This window comes from Pinus tabuliformis, chromosome 9 (genome assembly GCF_031772625.1).
Source record: "Pinus tabuliformis cultivar Carrire ecotype Pingquan chromosome 9, CPIR1, whole genome shotgun sequence".
Taxonomy (NCBI): Eukaryota; Viridiplantae; Streptophyta; class Pinopsida; order Pinales; family Pinaceae; genus Pinus; species Pinus tabuliformis.
The window spans coordinates 1370019162-1370039602 of NC_142307.1; the positions used below are offsets into that span (position 1 = coordinate 1370019162).

Here is a 20441-nt window from a genome sequence, read left to right on the forward strand (position 1 = left end):
TTGCTTATAGAATATTTAGATGATTTCCCAACCTCTGGGTTTACATTCGTACCTCTAGCTTCTAGATGTGTGGCTTGAACTGATACATCATCTAAGCTAGTGGGATTAAACATAAGAATAATATGCTTTAAATATCTATGAAGACCACCTATATACTTCAATAAAATCTCAGGTGAATCTAATGATATACTTAGAGTTAAAGCTCTTTTCCTGAATTCCTGAGTATAACTCTGTACACTTTGACCCTTCAATTGACGAAGAGTTTGCCAACTCATCATTGCCTGCTACATGTAAGCTAAAGGATAGAATTGATTTTTGATGGCAGAAACAAATTCATTCCAGGTAGAAATGATTTTACCATGTTTTTGCAGATCAGCTTATGTCTTGCCTTCCCACCATACTAGTGCAGTTCCTCCAAGTCGAAGGCTAGCCAACTGAATCTTCTTCCTTTCTGAATCAATGCTCTGTACCCTGCAATATACATCAATTTGTCTTATCCAATTATCTAGCTTTTCTACATTGAGTTCTCCATCATAAATTGGCAAATCAAACTTCACATCTAATTTGATTAAGGAAGTTTTCTTCTTCTTCTTAGAAGAGCTAGTGTTATGCGAAGAAGATGATGAGGATGACGAAGGTGATGATGGAGGAGATGGTGGAGGAGGCATTTCCCCTTTCCTTTTGCCTTCTGGAGGGGCAACTAGAAAAGGTTCCTCTGCTCCTTTGTCTGGTTTGGGTGTTGCAGTGCTTTCACCTCGACCCTTCTTAAACTCCAGATACATCTCTTCCACCATGGCTTGGAGTGTCTTAAAACTTTCTATAAATTGAGATTCTGATCCCAATGGAGCTTCTTCTGCCATTCTCCTCTGAGAAAAGACTCTTCCAATCTCTGGATTAGCCTCAACAAGTTCTCCTTCTCCTAGTCTGAGCTTTAATCTAGTTAGCATTCTGTCAGGCCAGGCAATAACTCCATTAGGCAAAAATGATTCGACTGTTTTATTCCATCAGGTAGGTGTTTGTTATATACATGAGGGAGAGACTGTTCAGTTCATCTCCCGATGACTGTTCATATTTCTAATTTATTTATTTACATAAATTCACCCAATCACAAGGATTAGGTGTCAACATTCCCCCCCTTAATCTGAAGGGATGTTGGTGAGTCCAAGCATCATTCTGAATCGTTCAAGCTTTTCTCTTCCAAGCGCTTTGGTGAAGATGTCTGCAATTTGCTCATTTGTGGAACAATGATGGAGATGGATTGTTTTGGCCTCAACATGATGTCGAATTAGATGATATTTAGTATTGATGTGCTTCGTTTGATCATGGAATTTTGGGTTCTTGGCCAACTTTATTGCAGAGGTATTGTCAATCATGAGTGGAGTTTATTGTACTTGTTTTACCTGCAAATCTTCAAGAATTTTCCTGAGCCACACAATTTCTTTTGTTGCTTCAACTGCTGCCACGTATTCTACTTCTGTTGTGGAATCTGCTGGAACTGATTATTTGCGTGATCTCCAGGAGATAGCTCCTGATCCAAGACTCATAGCATATTCTGAAGTTGATACCCTAGTTTCTTTGTCTCCATCGAAGTCTGAATCAGAGTATCCAATCAAGCTGAAGTCATCCACCTGTGTATATTTGATTCCAAAGTCTTGAGTTCCCTTCAAGTACCTTAGAACTCTTTTTGCAGCAGACCAATGTCCCTCACAAGGCTTTTGCATAAACCTGGAGAGGATTCCAACAACAAACGAAATCTCTGGTCTGGTAGTAGTTAGATAGTTGAGACTTCCTACAAGTTGTCTATACTTTGTTGCATCCTCAAATTCTTTTCCTTCAATAGATGTGAGCTTTAAGTTTTGTTCCATTGGAGTAGTAAGAGGGTTGCACTCTGTCATGCCAAACCTGTTCAACAAATCTCCAATGTATTTCTTTTGAGAAAGAAATATGGACTTTGGATGTTGGGTTACTTCAATGCCAAGATAGTAATGAACATAGCCCAAATCAATCATTTCAAAACTTTTCCCCAATTCCTTCTTTATGGATGCAATGTAGCTTTCATTGCTCCCTGTCATCAAAAGATCATCTACATATACCACAAGATATACAACTGTTTTGCCAACTTTCTTGACAAATAAAGTTGCATCATCAAGATCAAAATGTTTGAAATTGAGTTTCAGAAGATGCTCAGTTAGTTTTTCATACCAGGCTCGCGGTGCTTGTTTGAGGCCATACAAGGACTTCACAAGTTTGCATACTTTATGTTCATGTCCTTTCACAGCAAATCCTTCAGGCTGAGACATAAAAACATTCTCTTTTAAATCTCCATTTAAGAAAGCAGTTTTTACGTCCATTTGGTGGACTTTCCAACCGTTCTGAGCTGCTAATGCAAAGAGTGTCCGGATGGTAGCCCATTTTGCTGTGGGGGCAAAAGTCTCCTCATAATCGACCCCTTCCTTCTGTGCAAAACCTTTTGCCACAAGCCTAGCTTTGTGCTTGTCAAGTGAGCCATCAGCTTTATACTTGTTCTTGTAGACCCACTTGCAGCCAATTGGTTTGATTCCTAATGGAGGATCAACCAGCTTCCAAGTGTCGTTCTTTATGAGGGCATCATACTCCTTTTGCATCGCTTCTTTCCATTCATCATGAGAAGCAGCTTCTTTGAAGGAAGTTGGTTCAAAATCTGTAGACAAGTTCAATTCACAATCATAAGAAACATCCATATCAACAGGTGAATTAGAGTCATCTACATCACCTCCATTTTGCCGATTTGAATTTCTGGTTCCTGTCTTTCCAACTTCATCAGGATGAACACTTTCAAGTGTCTTTGTCAGCCACTTTGGGGGACCTTTCTTAGATGGTCCACGCTGCTCCGTTGATTGAGTTGGGACTGAATCAAGATTGAGTCTCCCAATTCTATCAATTACATCACTTAAAGCATCATCCGTTGTTGGAGTTTCATGCGAGGGAGAGTGTTCTTCAGAAGAAGATTCCACATGTTGATCTAGTATAGGAATCCCCCCTTCAAGATATGGAATCTGATTATCAAATTCTTGAAATGATTTTGCTTTTGCGAATCTATCCAAGCGATCAAGTTGCTGCTCAACAACATTGTCAGTTTTGGATGATTCAAGGAAAATTACATCTCTAGATACAACAAATTTCTTATTTACTTCATCATAGAGGCGGTATGCTTTGGAGGTGTTTGAATATCCCAGGAAGATACACTTACGACTTCTAGCACCAAGTTTGTTTCTATGTACATTTGGTATCAAAGCATAACAGGTGGAACCAAAGACCCTGAGATGCTTTACCGAAAGTACATGTCCATACCACATTTCATATGGAGTCTTGTTTCTTATAGCATTAGATGGACATCTATTATTTATATATGCAACACATAGAACAGCATCAGCCCAAAACATTATCTTTACATTTTCGAAGAAGAGCATGGGTCGTACCATATTTAAGATTGTCCTATTCATTCTTTCAACTACACCATTCTGTTGGGGATTATAAGGCACAGTTGTTTGATGTTTGATCCCATGTTGGCAAAGATAGTTTTCAAATTCATTTGATGTGTATTCTTTTCCATTATCAGTGCAAATAGACCCAATATGAGATTGTGCATCATTTTCAATCCATTTATGAAAATTCTTGAATGTTTGAAAAGCATCAGATTTGTTCTTCAATAAATAAACCCAACACATTCTGGTGTAGTCATCAATAAATGTCATGATATATTTATTTCCATTTGCAGAAGGAACAGGCATTGGTCCACACAAATTTGAATGAATGAGTTCAAGTTTTCTATGCGCTCTTGAATTTGAATCATGAAAGGACTGTTTGCTATGCTTTCCTAGAATGCAAGCATCACATTGCTTAAGTTTCCTAGGAATTGTAGGCAAACCAGCAACACCATTTTTCTTCAAAAGCGGAGATTGTCATAGTTCAAATGTCCAAATCTAACATGCCATAGTAAACTTGATGGAAGTGTACCTTCTTCATGATGAGAATTGTATGAGAAATGTTGTGCATGAGCAGAGGTTCCTTGCAGTTTGAGAAGCCTTTCTTCTTCTATTCCCCTCATGACAAGTGAGTGGTCAGATTCTTTTCTTACCTCAAGCTTGCCATCAAACATATGAATGGAGTGACCTTGCTGGCGGATGTGGACCAAGGACAACAAGTTTTTCTTGAGCTGTGGAAGATATAGAACATGATGCAGAAGAAAGTCTGGAAGACCAGGCAGTTTAAGCCTGATTGTGCCAAGCCCTATTGGCTTGATTTTTGATTGATCTGCAAAGTATACTGCTCCATCAACATTGTCAGTGAAACCTTAAAAAAATCCTTTCTATGAATCATGTGGCAGGTTGCTCCTAAATCAAGCAACCAATCATTTTTCCAAGAAGCAAGTGAAGCATTAAATAAATCTTCATTTACTCCAATGTTACATTGTGCCACAACATAGTGAGCGGATTCAGGTGCTTTACCTTTGTTTGTATCATCAGTTTTACCTTTCTGTTGGTTTCTTTTCTGCTCAATTTTGTCCCATGATAGCTTGCATGTAGAGGCACCATGTGATCCATTTCTCCTTGAGAATGTCTGCCCCCCCTGCCTCTGAAATATCTTCCTCTTCGACCACCTCTTCCTCTTGTAGAATCTTGAGCAGGATGCTTTTCTTTATGAGCAAGGCACAGCCTCTTCAAAAGATTCAGGGGATGTCTTCTTTCCAAAAGCTTTCTCTCTTTCAGCAAACTTTTTCACAAGAGAGTCAAAGGTTATATCTTTGAGATTTCCATTTGCTTGCGATGACTCAAGATAATTGGAGTAAGTAGGATAAAGTGCCTTGAGAAAAGCGATAAGAGGAATATCCAATTCAACCTTAGTGGATTTGATATCATGCATTATAGACTTTACTTCAGATGCAAGAGCAAGAGGATCATTATTTTGCAATTCAAGAGTGAAGAGTTTAATCATGAGTTGAACAACTTCAAGTGCAGAATGTGAGTCATAGAGTTCTTTCAGCTTTTGTAAGGCTTCAAAGGCAGTTGAATATGACGAAATATGGCGACTCACCTCTTCATTTACAAATGTTGTGATTAATGCATAAGCTTTGTTGTTCTTGTTTTCCCAAATGACGAGCTCTTTGTCTGAGGTAGGTTGTACTGGTTCATTGTCTCCGTCTCCGACACACACTCCTTTCCACAACTCATTGAAAATGAGGGTGTGTTTTATCATCCGGGACCATTCGGGATAGTTCTCCTTGCCAGTGAGAACTATTCCCACCATGGATATGATTGAATGCATTCTGTAAAAAAAAATTACTTTTGCTGATAGAAAAAATACTTCTGCCAATATACAGTAAAATTGTACTCAAAAGGGCATTCTCAAAAGATTTCAAATCCACCATGTGACCCATATAAATCCATCATTATATAAATCCACCTCATATAAACCTCATATAAATCTCATATAAATTTCATATAAATCCACCATATAAATCTCATATAAATCCCATATAAACCTCATATAAATCCACCATTATATATGTATATGGCATACGTCCCCTTTATATAAAAAAACTCAATTACCATGTGACAGCGTTTAAATGTATCTGCGTCCAACGTTCAACTATATGTGACTGCGTCCAGCGTTCAAATATATCGGTGTTGCAGAACTGAGACTCGGAAAACGGTGTTGGTGTGGCAGCAAAGTGCAAAACTAGTTTGTGAAAGATGTAATGGGTGTAAGTACTCAGCGAATGATAATGAAGAATTGATGGAATCGGTACACAAGGCGAACACAACAACAACAGAGGGAGACCTGTTGAGGCACTAGCAACGGAACCAACAGCGAATACCACAGCGTAAATGTATGTAATGTATGGGCAGCGTTAAACAATAATAACTGTCGGAGCAGTGTAAATGTAATATGGGCAGCATAAACGTAATACGAGTAGTGTAATACAGATATATGGAATAAACTCAAGGTAATACAGAGCAGTGTAAATCCGAGAGCTCTTATCATCGCCCACACGCAGTAATCAATGTAATACACCAAGACTGTGTATTAAACATAAAACATAACAGTAGCTGGAGTGTGGTTCTGCTGCGCAATGGGAGACCTAGGACCTGTGAAACCTCATCTCCATGAAACCACCAGAATCAACGTTCGCTCGCTTCTGCCTGCCTCCAACGCCTACAACTGTCAAATCCTCCAACGCCTCTGACAATGTCCAGAAGGTATTTCAGAAGGTGAGCAGCGCAGCGTATGTTGAATATGAATAAAAATGGTCAGAGAATAGGGCGCAGAAAAAATGGTTATGGCAGAGAGAAGGCGCACAGGCACTCAGTCACTGAATTATATGGAGAGCAGAGGAGCAGACTAGGGAGTTACAAAGACATAAAGGCTAAAAAAAGGAGCTGGCTCTGATACCATGTCAGGCCAGGCAGTAACTCCATAAGGCAAAAATGATTCGACTGTTTTATTCCATCAGGTAGGTGTTTGTTATATACATGAGGGAGAGACTGTTCAGTTCATCTCCCGATGACTGTTCATATTTCTAATTTATTTATTTACATAAATTCACCCAATCACAAGGATTAGGTGCCAACACATTCAAAATCCAGCACAAGCTCGTCTAACCTTAACAAAACCAAACCGAAAGCTCTGATACCACTTGATCATAAACGGATACTAAATCCAGAAGAAAAGGTATTACAAACTCATGTGCAGGAAAATGCCTATATTACTTAGTGCAACAGATCGAAAAGATTGCAAATAATATAGACAATTAACAGTCAGAAAACATAACAAACACACACATCAACATAGCAAATAATCAAGGAGTTCACCAAACTTCCTGGCTACGTCTCCTGGTCCAGCTTTCGGTGTCAACCTCTATATTATGTCTTCAAGAACAGAGTTTACAGGTGTGAGCTCAATCAGAGCCATAACACAACAAACAGTGATATTACACAGGGATTTCACTCAAAAACCTAGAGTCTAAAGAGTGCACACTCCTTCGGGTCTGTTGAAAGCCTTCCGCCTGTGTTAAGTCCTCCCTTTAGGAATTTGCGTTGCGATATCTGTAATCTCCGTCGTTGATTTGCACGCTCGATCAACGGTCCATGTTAAGTTTCCGATCGCAGTCGCATTTCCCTTAGGGCCGCCTCCGATATACTCCACTGACCTCTCCCGATGCGATATCCCGATTTAATTTGGGCCGTTTATCTGTCCGATCCGACGGCTCCTGCGCAACGAAACTTTACGCTCCGCTTCACTCTGTTTTCCACCATTCCTTAGTGTTTTCCTCTACGATCTCTGTTTTCTGATAGTTTAATATATATGAAGCAATGTTGCATTAATCGTTATCGGGATAATATTGGCGCAAGGAAAAAATCGGAAAAAATCGGAATTATTGGGAAATTATCGGAAATTATCGGGAAATAATCGTTTGGTACAAAAAAGTTCATTTTTTTTCATTTTTTTTCATTTTTTTAATATCTAAACCATCTACAACATAAAATAAATACATTGACACATAAATATGATAAAAGAACTAATATATAAGATGTTTAATATCATTTCTAGTGCTAAAATCACGCGTAACATTGAAACATGTCCTGAATAGCAAGTCCTGACTCCTAAGTCCCAACTCAGCCTCAAAATATCAACAAAAAATATGATAATATATCTCATCATGTCATAATGTCATATACAATAAAATGAAGAAAATAACTAAAGTCTAATCCTATTGATTTCCTCTGCCCCTCTTGCGGAAAAATGCCACAGCTTTCCCTTTCCCTTTAGATGTAGCTGCTGGTGCCCGTGCCGGTGGAGATGGCAGTAGAGTCTGATGTGCTCTAGAAGCTGAAGAACTAGAAGTAGGAGCTATAGGAGGTAGACCACGTCCTCTACTGGTGGCAGTGGTAGTCCGGGCAGGTGGTGTCACCTCCTCCTCCTGTTCCTCCTCCTCCTCCAACTCCTGCTCCTCCTCACCCTCAACTACATCCTGCACTAACTAATCATCAGCAGACTCCATGAGAGGCCTCTCGGCCTCAACCCTCCATGCAGCAGTGGTGTCAATCCCATCCAATGAGATGGCATCCACATCAGGTGTCCTCTCAAGTTGCCTCACCCACAATCGAAGATTGTAGTAGACGTAGACCATGTCATTAAGTCGCTGGGACTCCAACCTGTACAAAGATCATGAAATAATAATTAATAATTATAAAAAAAAATATTGTTTAATGAATTCAAAAATTTATTTGGAAATTTGCAATATTTTAAATGTTTAAGTGTTAACCTGTTGCGCTTCTTGTTGTGTATTTTTTCAAATACACTCCAGTTGCGCTCACATCCTGAGGAGCTGCATGTTTGGCTGAGGATGCGAATGGCAAGCTTTTGCAGAAGGGGTACCCTGCCACCATACATTTTCCACCATGCATCTACAACAAAATTACAAATAAAATTTTAAATAAACATAAGAAAAAAATGGAATTTGAAGAGACAATGAAATTTGAAACAAAGTTACAAACTAAAAAATACCTGGCATTTTAATCGTCCTATCAGTGACAGCCATCTCAAAGCCAAATGTGCCACCTGCCATCCTATATGTCTCAATTTGTTTAGAGATCTCTATACGTTGTTCTGGAGATCACACCATCTTCTGGACACAGAATAAGAATCCATCCATGATCTCAGCATCAAAATCAAACCCACATGCGTAAGAAAATGCAAGGTTCAGGAAAAGCCCAGCAGCATGAATGGGACGATGGAGTGTGTTGTTCCATCGCTCATCAATCACTCCCCATAGGAGGAGTTGTCTCTGAAACCCATCCTCTCCCTTACCATCATAGTAGGCCCAAATGGCTTCTTTGGCCCTGTCCATGGCCTCATACAAATAGCCCATTGCAGGCTTCTCACCATCAACCAACCGAAGAACCTTTACCAAAGGTTCAGTAACGGCGCACACCTCCTGCACTCCCACCCAGAAGTCTCCCTGGTATGAAACTAGTCTGCATACAGCCTCTCCTTCTGGTTTGTGACTCATTGGCAAAGCACGCCACTCCTCTGAAAGAAACATTCTCTTCACATCCCACATATAATTCAAGAGGGATCGAAGAGATATGAAACTGGTGGCAAATCGTGTAATGGCGGGGCGCACCAACTCTTTGTTGTTGGTGAATCTTCTCATCAAGCTAAGCACAGATGTATGATTATATATAAATTTTGTAATGCTTTTTGATGAGTCAACAATATCTTTGACAAAGGGAATTTTCCCTATGTCCTCTAACATCAAATCAATACAATGGGCAGCACAAGGTGTCCAAAATAAAGTAGGATGCCTGTCCATAAGCATCCTACCAGCAGCAACATAATTTGCTGCATTGTCCGTTATGACTTGGACAACATGTTGTTCACCCACCTCCAAAATAAACACATCCAGCAAATCACATAAAGTTCTTGCATCTTTGATTTGTGCAGATGCATCAACAGATTTGATAAACATAGTCCCCTTGGAACAACTAACCAACAAGTTTATAAGGGTTCTCCCCTTTTGGTCAGTCCAACCATCTGACATAACAGTGCATCCTCTTTGTGCCCATGATGCCCTAAATTCCTCCAATCTTTGGGTGCAGTCACGCTTTTCATTTTGAAGAATTCGGCCTCTGAAATCATGATAAGAAGGGATTTTGTACCCTAGGCCAACACTGGCAATAGCATCAACAGTAGGTCAGAAAAATGGATTATTCCTTACAATGCTGAAAGGAATATCACTCCAGAGGAGAAATTTTGCCAGCAACTTGTCAGCTTGTTCTTTCTCAGTTCTTTTTAGCATTGAACTGATAGATGGCTGTGAACCAGGTGTGGTTCGAGGAACAAAAAATGATGTGGCAGCTACCGGATTGGTTGATGCTGCAGTAGAACCAGTGCCACTTGGCCCACTTCCTTCAGCTGACCTTTTTAGTTGCCTTTTGAGTTCTTCTTTGGCCTCTCTAGTCTGCTCTAATTCTTCCAATGCTCTCATGGCTCTTTGGATAAGTTCAGGATTTGTATTTGTAAAAGGCCCCACATTTTTTCCAGGGATTTTTGCAAGGTGAAACTTCAACCTGTACACCCCCCTAGACATAGGGTGGCCACACAACTTGCAACTCAAGTTTAGTCTATCATTCGGAGAATCAGGTACACCATATTCCCAGAAAGGATCCAATTTCCTTGGCATGTTTGCTTTTGAACTTTGAAGTTGCAAACTTGAAGTCTTGACTCTTGAATGGTGTTTTGGTGCAGTTGTGAACCTATGGGAAAATTTAAATAAGGATTACAATTTAGCATTTACAAAATTACAAGTTACAAATTTACAATTTAGTATTTTAATTTTTAATTTTTAACATTGTACATTGAAAATCCAAGTTACCCAACCTAAAACAACCATTCCAAAGTTCAAAGTTTCAAACACAAGTTACCCAACCATTCCAAACCCAAGTTCCCCAACCAAATGGCAAAAATGATGAAAAATACATAAACAATATTTAAAAACAATGAAAACAAAAAAAAAGAATTGGTTCCCATAGTCATACCAAGTTACCCAACCAAAAACAATGAAGAAATACAAAAAAATCTTTAAAAACAATGAAAACAAAAGAAAAATGGTGCCCATACCAAGTTACCCAACCAAAAACAATGAAAAACATACAAAAACAATGTTTTCAAACAATGAAAACAAAAAAAAAAATTAATCCACATACGATTTCTATGGAGAAATCGGTGGTCTCCTCTTGATTTTCTCCTCTAAGCACTTAGATTCAGCGAAAAACCCTCTCCAGCTTGGTCTCCAGCTCTTCTCTGCCCTCCACGCGCGACTGTCCAAATGAATTCATAACAAAAAACCAAAAACACGTTATAAAACCTCGCTGCCGCGAAGCCCCGCGATTTTTTCCGTTTTTATCGCAATAAAATCAAAATTATCGCGATAATTTCAATAAAAATCGGCAAAAAAAAATTTGGCGATAATTTCGTATAGTTATCGCGATATTATCGGAACAGCGAAAAAATCGCAATTATTTCATTTTATCGCGATTTTCACAACACTGATATGAAGACTTACATTTTTAGAGGGTTTAAGATCCATTTTGGATCAATGTAGCCCTTGCCAATAAGGGAAAGGCGAAGAAGGGTCCCAGTCAGGGACAGAGCTCAAAGGGAGGCGAAAAGAAGAAGGATTTTTTGAGGATCAAATGCTTCAGATGTGGTGAGTTTGGTCACTACAACACCCAGTGTCCCAAGAAAAGGGACAAGAAGGGGGAGCAGCAGACCGCAACTTCGACAGAGATAGATGAGTTGACCTCCAAGATGAAGCAGTTTGCATTGATAGCGACTATACCTCGAGATGGAGGAGCGTGAGGCTTTAGAGTTGAAAGATTGGGCAGGATCCAAAGAGGACAACATCAAACAGGTGTTTCCTCTTTGATCATTACCTTGGCTACGCGGGCCCACAGTATTCAGTAACAAGAGGATCGAAATGTCAACAGGTGTAGTCAGATCTTGAGAGAAAGAGGCAAAGCTAGTTGTCGTCAGATACTAGAGGGGTGCAGAGACAGTTGGGTGCAGACAAATACTCAGTAGACAGAGTAGAACTGGTTGTAGTCAGAGACTCGAGGGACAGTGGTAGATGCCAGTTGCAGGGACAGTAGATCAGTTCTCAGTTGCAGTAGTTGTTGCAGCAGCAACAACATGAGATCAGATGCAACCCAGGCAGTGTTAGCAGCATTGCGGGGTGGCATAGTGCAATGTCAGCAGCGGTGCAGATGCAAAGTGGTTCATCTCGGGGTTAGCAGATGAATCAGAGTATTCCCAGTAGCTTCGTGGACAATGACAAGTTGTTGCAGATGTCAAACACCAACAGTGTGGTCCCGCTACAGAGGAGTAGAGATGTTGGAGTAGAGAGAGAACAACTTCCTTGCTAAGAGGGAGTGTTAGATTTTGGTAGCATCGGACAGGTGTTCTAGTCTCGATTTGTGTCTAAGAGATTAAGGAACACGAGATCTCTAAAACCCATAAAAGGTTTCGAGATATAAGCTTGTGAAACACCTTAATTAAATTAATTAAACATCATCTCCTAAGTCTAACTTAGGAAAATTGGTTAATTAATGGGAATTAATTAAGGATGATCAAGAATGTTGTAGAGACTCATATGGATCGAGTGTGAGATGATCTTAGCCATTGATGAGGATTTAATCATGGCCATTGAAGCTCCAACGAGAGATTATAAGACCAGGACAACGGGATGGAGAGAGACACAAGAGGGGAGTGAGTTCCTTAGCAGATCGAGTTATCCAATTACAGAGATTTAAAAAGGAAGTAAGTTCAAGCCAGAGAAGGAGAGCATCATTGATTGAAGGAGCAACAGAGAGAATTCTGGAGGAGTTTCCCAACATTTTTCCAATGTCGGAGAAGCAAGAAGAGGGAGGCTGAAATTATTCTGCAAAGAGGCCGAATAGCCAGTGCGAGCAACCAGAAACCCCAGTGCGTGTGTCGGAAAGGGATTCATCTGAGTCGTTCGAGGCCAGCAGATCACCTAGAGGGCAAAGTGAGTCATTTCTAGAGGCAGAGGGAGGTTGGACGGTTCAGTTGGAGTCGAATTGCAGGCAGTACAAATTTCCCACGCCAGTAGTGCGAGTTCTAGGCAGGTTGTGTTGCCAGGGAGAGAGAACGAGCAAGGCAGAGGGAGGTCGAATTTGGCTACAGAGGGAGAAATTTTCTCCATATTATTTTTACCAAATTATTTTCGGAGGATAGCGAATTGGGCATCTAGATTATTGTACTCAGATTTTCACTGTTGCATTATAATAAAATTAACCCTCATCTGTTGCACCGGTTTTCCCTTCGAGGCTTTTCCGGGGACTATTAGTCCAAAAATATTGGTGTCCATTTTATTGTGTTTGTGCATTATTTTCTCAACTTCCAGTTTATTTTCCACCACGTATTTTATTTTGATGAAGATTGCAATTGTGAGTTTATCGATTTTTTTCGTAGTAACAAATAAAGTGCAGAACAGTTAGGAGATAAATTTCCAGTTAATTTCAATCAAGGAATTTTCACAGAAAAGGGGTCTCAAGGCCAAATTTCATGGTCAAACGGGTAGCAACAATGAGGAAGTCCACATTTTGGGCATACAAATGTGAGGAGGAAGCAATTGTGGATGCATGAGATACCTCTTCCTTTGTTTTTCCACCCCTCTTATTTACCTTTTATTTTTTCATGAATTTTCTTTGTATTACTGCTTGAAGCTCTAGGAAATGAGAGCATGTTGTGTATGATGTTTAGCAATGGTTACCCCCTTAAAGATGTGGCAGTTCATCACCCACCAGGGGTTGGGACATGCAAGGGTTCCTTTTATGATGTGATGGGAAAATATTGGCCCTAAGAACCAAGTGATGGCCATAATGATAAGGGGTAGAGCTCATACATGGCTTTTGCCCATGTGCTAATGCTAATGTCCCAGCCATCCTTTGAATTTAATAATTTTCTTTTTCTTTCATTTCTTGCTTGTGGCCATGATATGCTTTTAACTTTCTTTTAGCTACATCAACCTCCAAGGCAACGTTCAAGGCCCGACCCAAATATGTGGACAAGGGGAGGGGGTGTGCTAGAACCTAGTGGACCCATGGTCATGTGGACCCAAAGATGGAAGGTGGAGTATAGGGCTCGTAATGTACGAAGGGAAGTGATAAATATGGAATGGGAAAACAGGAGCACACTATCTCAATCTGGATTTCCCAAGTAGTGTCCTTCCTAAAGCCATGGGTCATTAGGGGAGATCCCACAGAACTAGGATTGAAGCTTAACGCCCCATTTAAGGTGAGGGAACCAAACCACAGTCAAAGCCCTTCCTTCTTCCAAGCCACCCAATAATCCATGCGAAATGCCCAAATGAAAAACAAGCATAAGCACCTAATTGCACAATGAATAACATACCTTTTGGGTCAGATTTCCCACCTTCTAACATGTGCTCTTGAGAAATGGGTGAGGAAACATACAACTGATGTAGGTGGCGGAGATAAAGTGGCACATCACAACGGCTACAACGTGGTTGTCAAGGGTTGTTGGCTACCGCCTAGAAGAAGATGATTAGGAGAAAGGTTCTCCTAAGGGGTACCCACTTTTGGTGCATAACACAACCTACAAAAATGGCACACGTAGGACAAGGGCCCACTGTCACCATAGCCTAGGTCCCCACTCTTCTAACCCAACTCTTACCAAAATGGCTATGAGAGGCTTCCCTTGAATGACTCCAACCAACCACTACAAAACAATTGCCCTTTGATGGGGTCTAATGGCTAAAATGGAGGATTTTTATGTTGTTGTTGTTAATTTGTGTAGCTCAGACAGGTGTTCTAGTATCAAATTATGTCTATGAGGCTAGGGAACACATTTTCTCCATTACCCGGAATTGGTTTTATGAGAAATGGATTTGATTAGATTTAATTAAGCAGTGAATGAAATTTCTCTAAGTCTAACTTAGGGAAACAACTTAATTAATCAGTATTAATTGGGGTAAATCGATTTTCCTCTAGAGACATCTGGACAAGTAACTTGATGGAGTCAAGATGATCTTAGCCGTCGATCTTGATTAGATCATGGTCATTGATTCATCAACGAGAGATTATAAGAGGAGATCGAGGGTCATTTGGAGAACACGAAGGAGACACGAATTGCAGTGAGAGCAAGGACACAGAGGCAGCGCAAGAACACTAACAGAAGGGTTTCAACAGGAAGAATTTGGGAGAAGATTTTAAGAGGATATTTCCAGAGATTTCTAGTTTTCTCAGAGTCAGAGAAAGGTTGAATTTATCTACAAAAAAGAGGGTCAAGCAAGCAATGCATATAGCCAATTTACCCAGTGCGAATTGCTAGAGCATTAAATTCCATTTCCAATTACTGAAATAATTCTCGGAGGAGGTATGAGTAGCTTCAGAAGACAGAGGGAGGCAATATACTCATCAGAACAAATTTCTGGAAGAATTCTCAGTTGCCATTGCAGGTTGCAGGATCCAGTGCAAGTTGCAAGCAAAGCGTGCGATTTTGTTGGAGTAGGACGAGTTGATTTTTGTAGAGGAAACTTGGTGTTTCTAGTTCGATTTGCCAATTGGAGTGGTGGAGAAAAATTTCTAGAGCTTTGCCAGTGTCAGGAAAGCAGATTGATGTACACTCAAATTGCTGAAGAATTTTAATAATAAAACCCTCATATGCAAACTAGTTTTACCTTCGGGGTTTTTCTAGGGATGTTTGTCTGAAAATATTGGTGTTCTACATGTGTGTGTGTGTGTGCATATTTTCTCAGTGCCTGTGGTATTTATTTTTCATGAATTTTCAGTTGTGTTTTATTCAGTGTTTGTCGCAAGTTAATTGCAGTTGACACATAATTTGAAAAGATAGGAGAATAATAACCAGTAATTGCAACAGTTAATCAAAATTTCAAATGGTATCAAAAGTGGATTTGAGGGGTAGAAGAAGGAACTGCATAGATCTAAATGCAAAGGGTTTGCAAAAACCAACGTAAACACGGGGAGAGAAGCACACAAGAGTTAAAACCTAGTTCAATTTCTACCCAGTTCAAGTTCAATTTATACCCAATTCGAGTTCAATTTATTTCTCCAATTATTTGAGTTCACGGATTTTCCAGAGATGGTCGTAGCAGGATGGAGAGATCAAGACAAGTTGGATGGAGCCTCAAACTTTGGAGTCTGGAAGTCCCGGATGTTGTTTCTAATGGACGAGTATGGCCTGAAGGAGTTTGCTACCTCAATTATTGTTGTACCTACAGATCCCATCCAGTTTCATGAGTACGGGAGGGACAATGCCAAATCCAACAAGATAATTCTTAATGGAGTCAGGGATCATATTGTACCACATATTGCTAAGGAAGGGATAGTGAAGGAGATGTAGGACGTCATTGTGAAACTATATCAAGATCCTTCAGAAAACAGGAAATTGATCCTCAAGGAGAAGTTGAGGACCATTAAGTTAAATAAGGGAGAAGAAGACATGACACCCAATCTCACCAGAGATTGGTCTATCAAAGATGAACTAGCTGCATTTGGAGAGAAACCCAGTGATGATGAGCCAGTGTGCATAGCACTCAACAGCTTCTCCAAGGAATGGTGAATGTTCGTTCAAGTGATTTCAAGATGAGACAAGCTTCCAAATTGGGATTGGCCATGGAGTGACTTCACTCAGGAGGAAGCTTAGGCTCAACTTGGTCAATGGCACCAGTGGCAGTGGCAAGGTACGGAAGGTTGAGAAGGAGCAAGAGAATGTTTCCTTAGGAGGGAAAAGAATAGTGAAGAAGGGGTACAGCAAGGGACCTAGCTCGAAAGGAGAGAAGAGCAAGAAGAAGGACCTATCCAAGGTCAAATGCTATGGTTGTCACGAGTTTAGCCACTATGTCAGTGATTTCCCATTGAGAAAGAAGAAGGGCAAGAAGCAAGTTGCAGCTTTAACAGATCCAGATGAGCTCCCTAGCAAGATGGAGCAAGAGTTCGCATTGATTGCTTGCCTGACTAGCTCGACTTCACAAGGTGTCTGGTACATAGACAGTAGAGCGCCATTTCACATCACAAGAGTTAGGTAGTACTTCTCCAATTACATGGAGGAGGACATTACGTTCCAGATTCAGATGGGGAACAAGTCCAAGTGCACTCTTGTAGCATGAGGGATTGTTTTATTTCAAAGAGAGAATGGCAAGCAGATACCCATCCATGATGTGTTACATGTCCCAGGCTTGGGGATGAATTTGATCTCTGTATCTATCCTTCAGAACAAAGGGTATGATGTTCCCTTTAGAGGGGCGAAGGTGTTATTAAAGCACAAAGATTGGAGGTCACCTATAGTAGTTGGGTGAGGAGTGGCCAATTATGCAGGTTGTAGTTAGACACACCCAAGGCACTAGTTAGCAACAACAGTCTGAGAGACCAACGGGAGCTATGGCATATGTGAATGGGCCATATTCATCATGGAGCACTTAGACTGCTTCGTGAGATGGTGACAAGTGTTTCGAAGGTGAGCATAGAGCACGATGATGTATGTAGAAGATGTGTAATGGGGAAGTTTGCCAAGGCATCTTTTCCAAGGAGTGACAGTAGATCGTAGGGGATTCTAGACCTTGTACATTCAGACATATGTAGGCCGATGTCTACGAGATCTCTCATAGGGTATGAGTACTTTTGTACTTTTATCGATGATTTCTCCAGGAAGACTTGGATCTATTTCTTGAGGATCAAGGGTGAGGTCTTCAGTTGCTTTCAACAGTATAAGGCTCTATTGGAGAATGTTACAGGTAGAAAGATCTGAACTCTTCGGTCAGATAACAGAGTGGAGTATACCAGTATGGAGTTCCAAGAGTTCCAGGACTTCTGCACGAGGGCAAGAATCAGGAGAGAGTGGACAATGCCTTACAACCCGTAGTAGAATGGGGTTGCTGAGAGGAAGAACTAGTCGATTTCAGAGTCAACACGAGCTACGATGTATGACCAAGATATCCCATGCTATTTATGGGCAAAGGCATGTGGCACAACAGTTTATATTCAGAACAGGGTCCCACATAGAGCACTTGGCAAGATGACTCCTGAGGAGGCTTTCACCGGGAAGAAACCAGATGTCAATCACTTTAGGATATTTGGTTTCCTAGCATATTGTCATATTCCAGGCAAGACACATTTGAAGTTGTATCAGACTACAAAGTGAGGTTATTTCATTGGGTATAGTGAAACCTCAAAGGCATACAAGATCTTCATCCAGGCGCAAGAAAAATTATAATCAGGCGGGATGTCAAGTTCATGGAGGACAAAGAGTACAGAAGGTCCAAAGAGTTTCCAACAGCGAAAGATCAGAGTGAGCAACTAGCAAAAGTACCTCTAGTGGAGCAACGGAATTAGGGGCGGCAATAGAGCACAAGTACAGCAACTAGTATGAGTACAGGTTCAGGTGCGAATGCTCTTGAAGCTTCACAAAGCATGGAGCAGCAAAAGAAACAGATAAGGGAGATGCATAGGAGGACATGGAGGTGGATATTCCTAACTCCACTGATGGCAAGAAGAACCGGGAGGTTCGAGCTACACTCAGGGATGCTCAGGAGTTTGTAGGGACTCCTAGGATGGGCAAGGGAGAGCAGAAACAACTAGAGTGGTACACTGGTTACATGGCATTGGTCAGAGCAACATTTCATTCCTTTCTTCTTCGAAACCATGACCTAGCAATCTGAAGGCTAGTTTATCAAGGCAATTTGAAGATTTTCCTTGTGTGCTGGAGGAAAATATTTGTCAAAGTCTGAAGAAGTCGACTCATAAGCTCACTTCAATGCGCCTGAAGAAGCATTATTCGTTAATTTTGTGTTTGCCGAAGGAAAATGGTTCACACCAGGGTCCTCAGAAGACTTTTGAGGAACAGAAGTCTAGTCCTTGTCCAGCGAATGCATTTCATCATCAGATACTTCATCATTCTTGTATGAAACAGAGGAATCTTCATCCTCCCTAGGAGGAGGGGCGAAGGCTCCCAACTTTTAGCTTTGGAATTTCGAGTATTCCACTTTTGGCGAAATTTGAAAAGAGGGCAAGAATTCTGTAAATGGTTTGTTTGCTTACAAAAGTGACAACAAAAAGTAGTATTGTCATAGTCCAAAGCCCGGGTCCAGTGAAAATCACCTATTTTTAATATGATTTGGTCTGGCAATCCTTTACTAATATTGATTTCAACTTATATTCTGCCATAAGTGCATATGCCATGATGCCCACGAGAAGAATCAATTGCAAGGAAATGGCCCAACATATTTTCAATGCCCTGAAAAACTGAGAAGTGCCACAAATGAGCAAGTAGATTAGGAAGTCGAACCCATATCGGCAGCTTGGTAATGATGTTGTAGAGAGTTAAAATTTGGAAACCAAGGGGTTAGAAACAGACCAGCATTGCCCCAGAACCAAAGCCCTTCTGATAAAACCTTTTGGTAGTCTTCTTGTTCAACAAAAACCACAATGAAGAAACCTTTCAAGCTGAAAATAACCTTGCAATCTTTGGTCCATGAAGAATGGATCCATTGGTAAAGATTGGTCGAGAAGAGCTTGTTACCGCTCAAACTAGCAAGGGTCCTAGGAGGAGATCCTATAAAGCAACTACTAGGCCAAGGGGCAACAATGGAGTGATAGCCCAATGTCACCTTAGCTAAGGCTCCCTGCTCTTTATGGACTTTCACCGATGGGAGGAGACCCAGTATAAGAGGAATCACAATGATCAATGGATCAATGATCGAATAAGGAATGATTCCTAAAGCCTATTCATAAGAGAGACTCAATTAAATAGCTTACTTGCTTGAGAAGCAAGGTGATGGGCTCTCTAAGAAGGGCTATGAGAATACCTTGGCCTAGGGTTAGAGGATATGCCTTGACAAGGGGCTTCCTAGACTTAAGGATCCTTATGGAGAAATGGATTCTATGTAGTCCTTGTGGAATTTGAGTTATAAAGTTGCGAGACCACAGAGAACCCAGGTGGACCCAAACTAGGTCAAGGGTATGGAGTTGATCGACCAAAGAGGGGCTTGACCTAATTAGGGAAGAGAATAGGATCAAAGAACTAATTTTCTTTTGAAATTTGAATGCAATGATCCAAGTGAGGACACTAACCCAAAATCAGCCTAGGGAGAGAAATGATCCTCGAGCTAGGGCTTGCGATATCTCGGGATTCCACCATCGGATTGTGCTCAAATTTGGAGGACCCCTTGAGAAGACCCCAGCGCAGTTGTGGACCAATTTTCAAGGTGTTTGGATGGCTACAAAAGATTTCGTGTGATGCCCTAGGAGACCTTCTGGGGTTAGGCCTAGAATTGGGAATCGAGAATTTTGTGTGCTAAGAAGCCCTAATTGATCTTTGCTAGCCTCTCCAAGGGCAGCAACTAGGTCAATAGGGATTTCTACTTCAAATTTGTCAAAGAGATGAAATTTTGAGGTCTTTCAACCTAAGAGGTGCCTCTAGGAACATTCACCCACTCTCTTCAAGTACAACGCGTGCATTAAATTACTTATTCAAGGTTTCCAGAAGAATTTCGCATTTACTTTAACCCATACAAGAATAATGATTAAACATGCAGTAAACCAGTAAAATAACAAGAATAGCATCAAAATTCGACTTATATGAGGGAGAGTATATCCATTCATCAACTTTGCAGAAAGAACATAAACGATAACTGCAGAAGACAAGCCAAGACAAAAGAACACAAGAATATGGCTCAAGCCAAGGAAAACCCCAAGATGGGGAAAACCCTTCAATTCTTATTATTAATATCAAATGTTCAGCAGAGAGAGAGAGACAGTACAATAATTCAAAGTCAAAATTGACTTTCCAATTTGAAGATCCAATATCACTGCCCTTAGATAAATAGATGGCCCAATCAA

At 40.6% G+C, this 20441-nt stretch overlaps 2 protein-coding genes across 2 annotated transcripts in view; both read right to left on the reverse strand.

Moving 5' to 3' along the window:
• Positions 1–20441, reverse strand: part of LOC149153594 (Radical SAM superfamily protein) — a 131030-nt gene that overhangs the window by 25703 nt on the left and 84886 nt on the right. The window lies entirely within an intron of this gene.
• Positions 8021–8554, reverse strand: LOC149153595 (uncharacterized). Its single transcript, XM_089439330.1, has 2 exons — positions 8306–8554; positions 8021–8195 (listed from the first exon to the last, which is right to left on the reverse strand). Exons 1-2 carry the CDS (start codon positions 8431–8433, stop codon positions 8021–8023), a joined length of 303 nt encoding a protein of 100 aa, XP_089295456.1. The 5' UTR covers positions 8434–8554.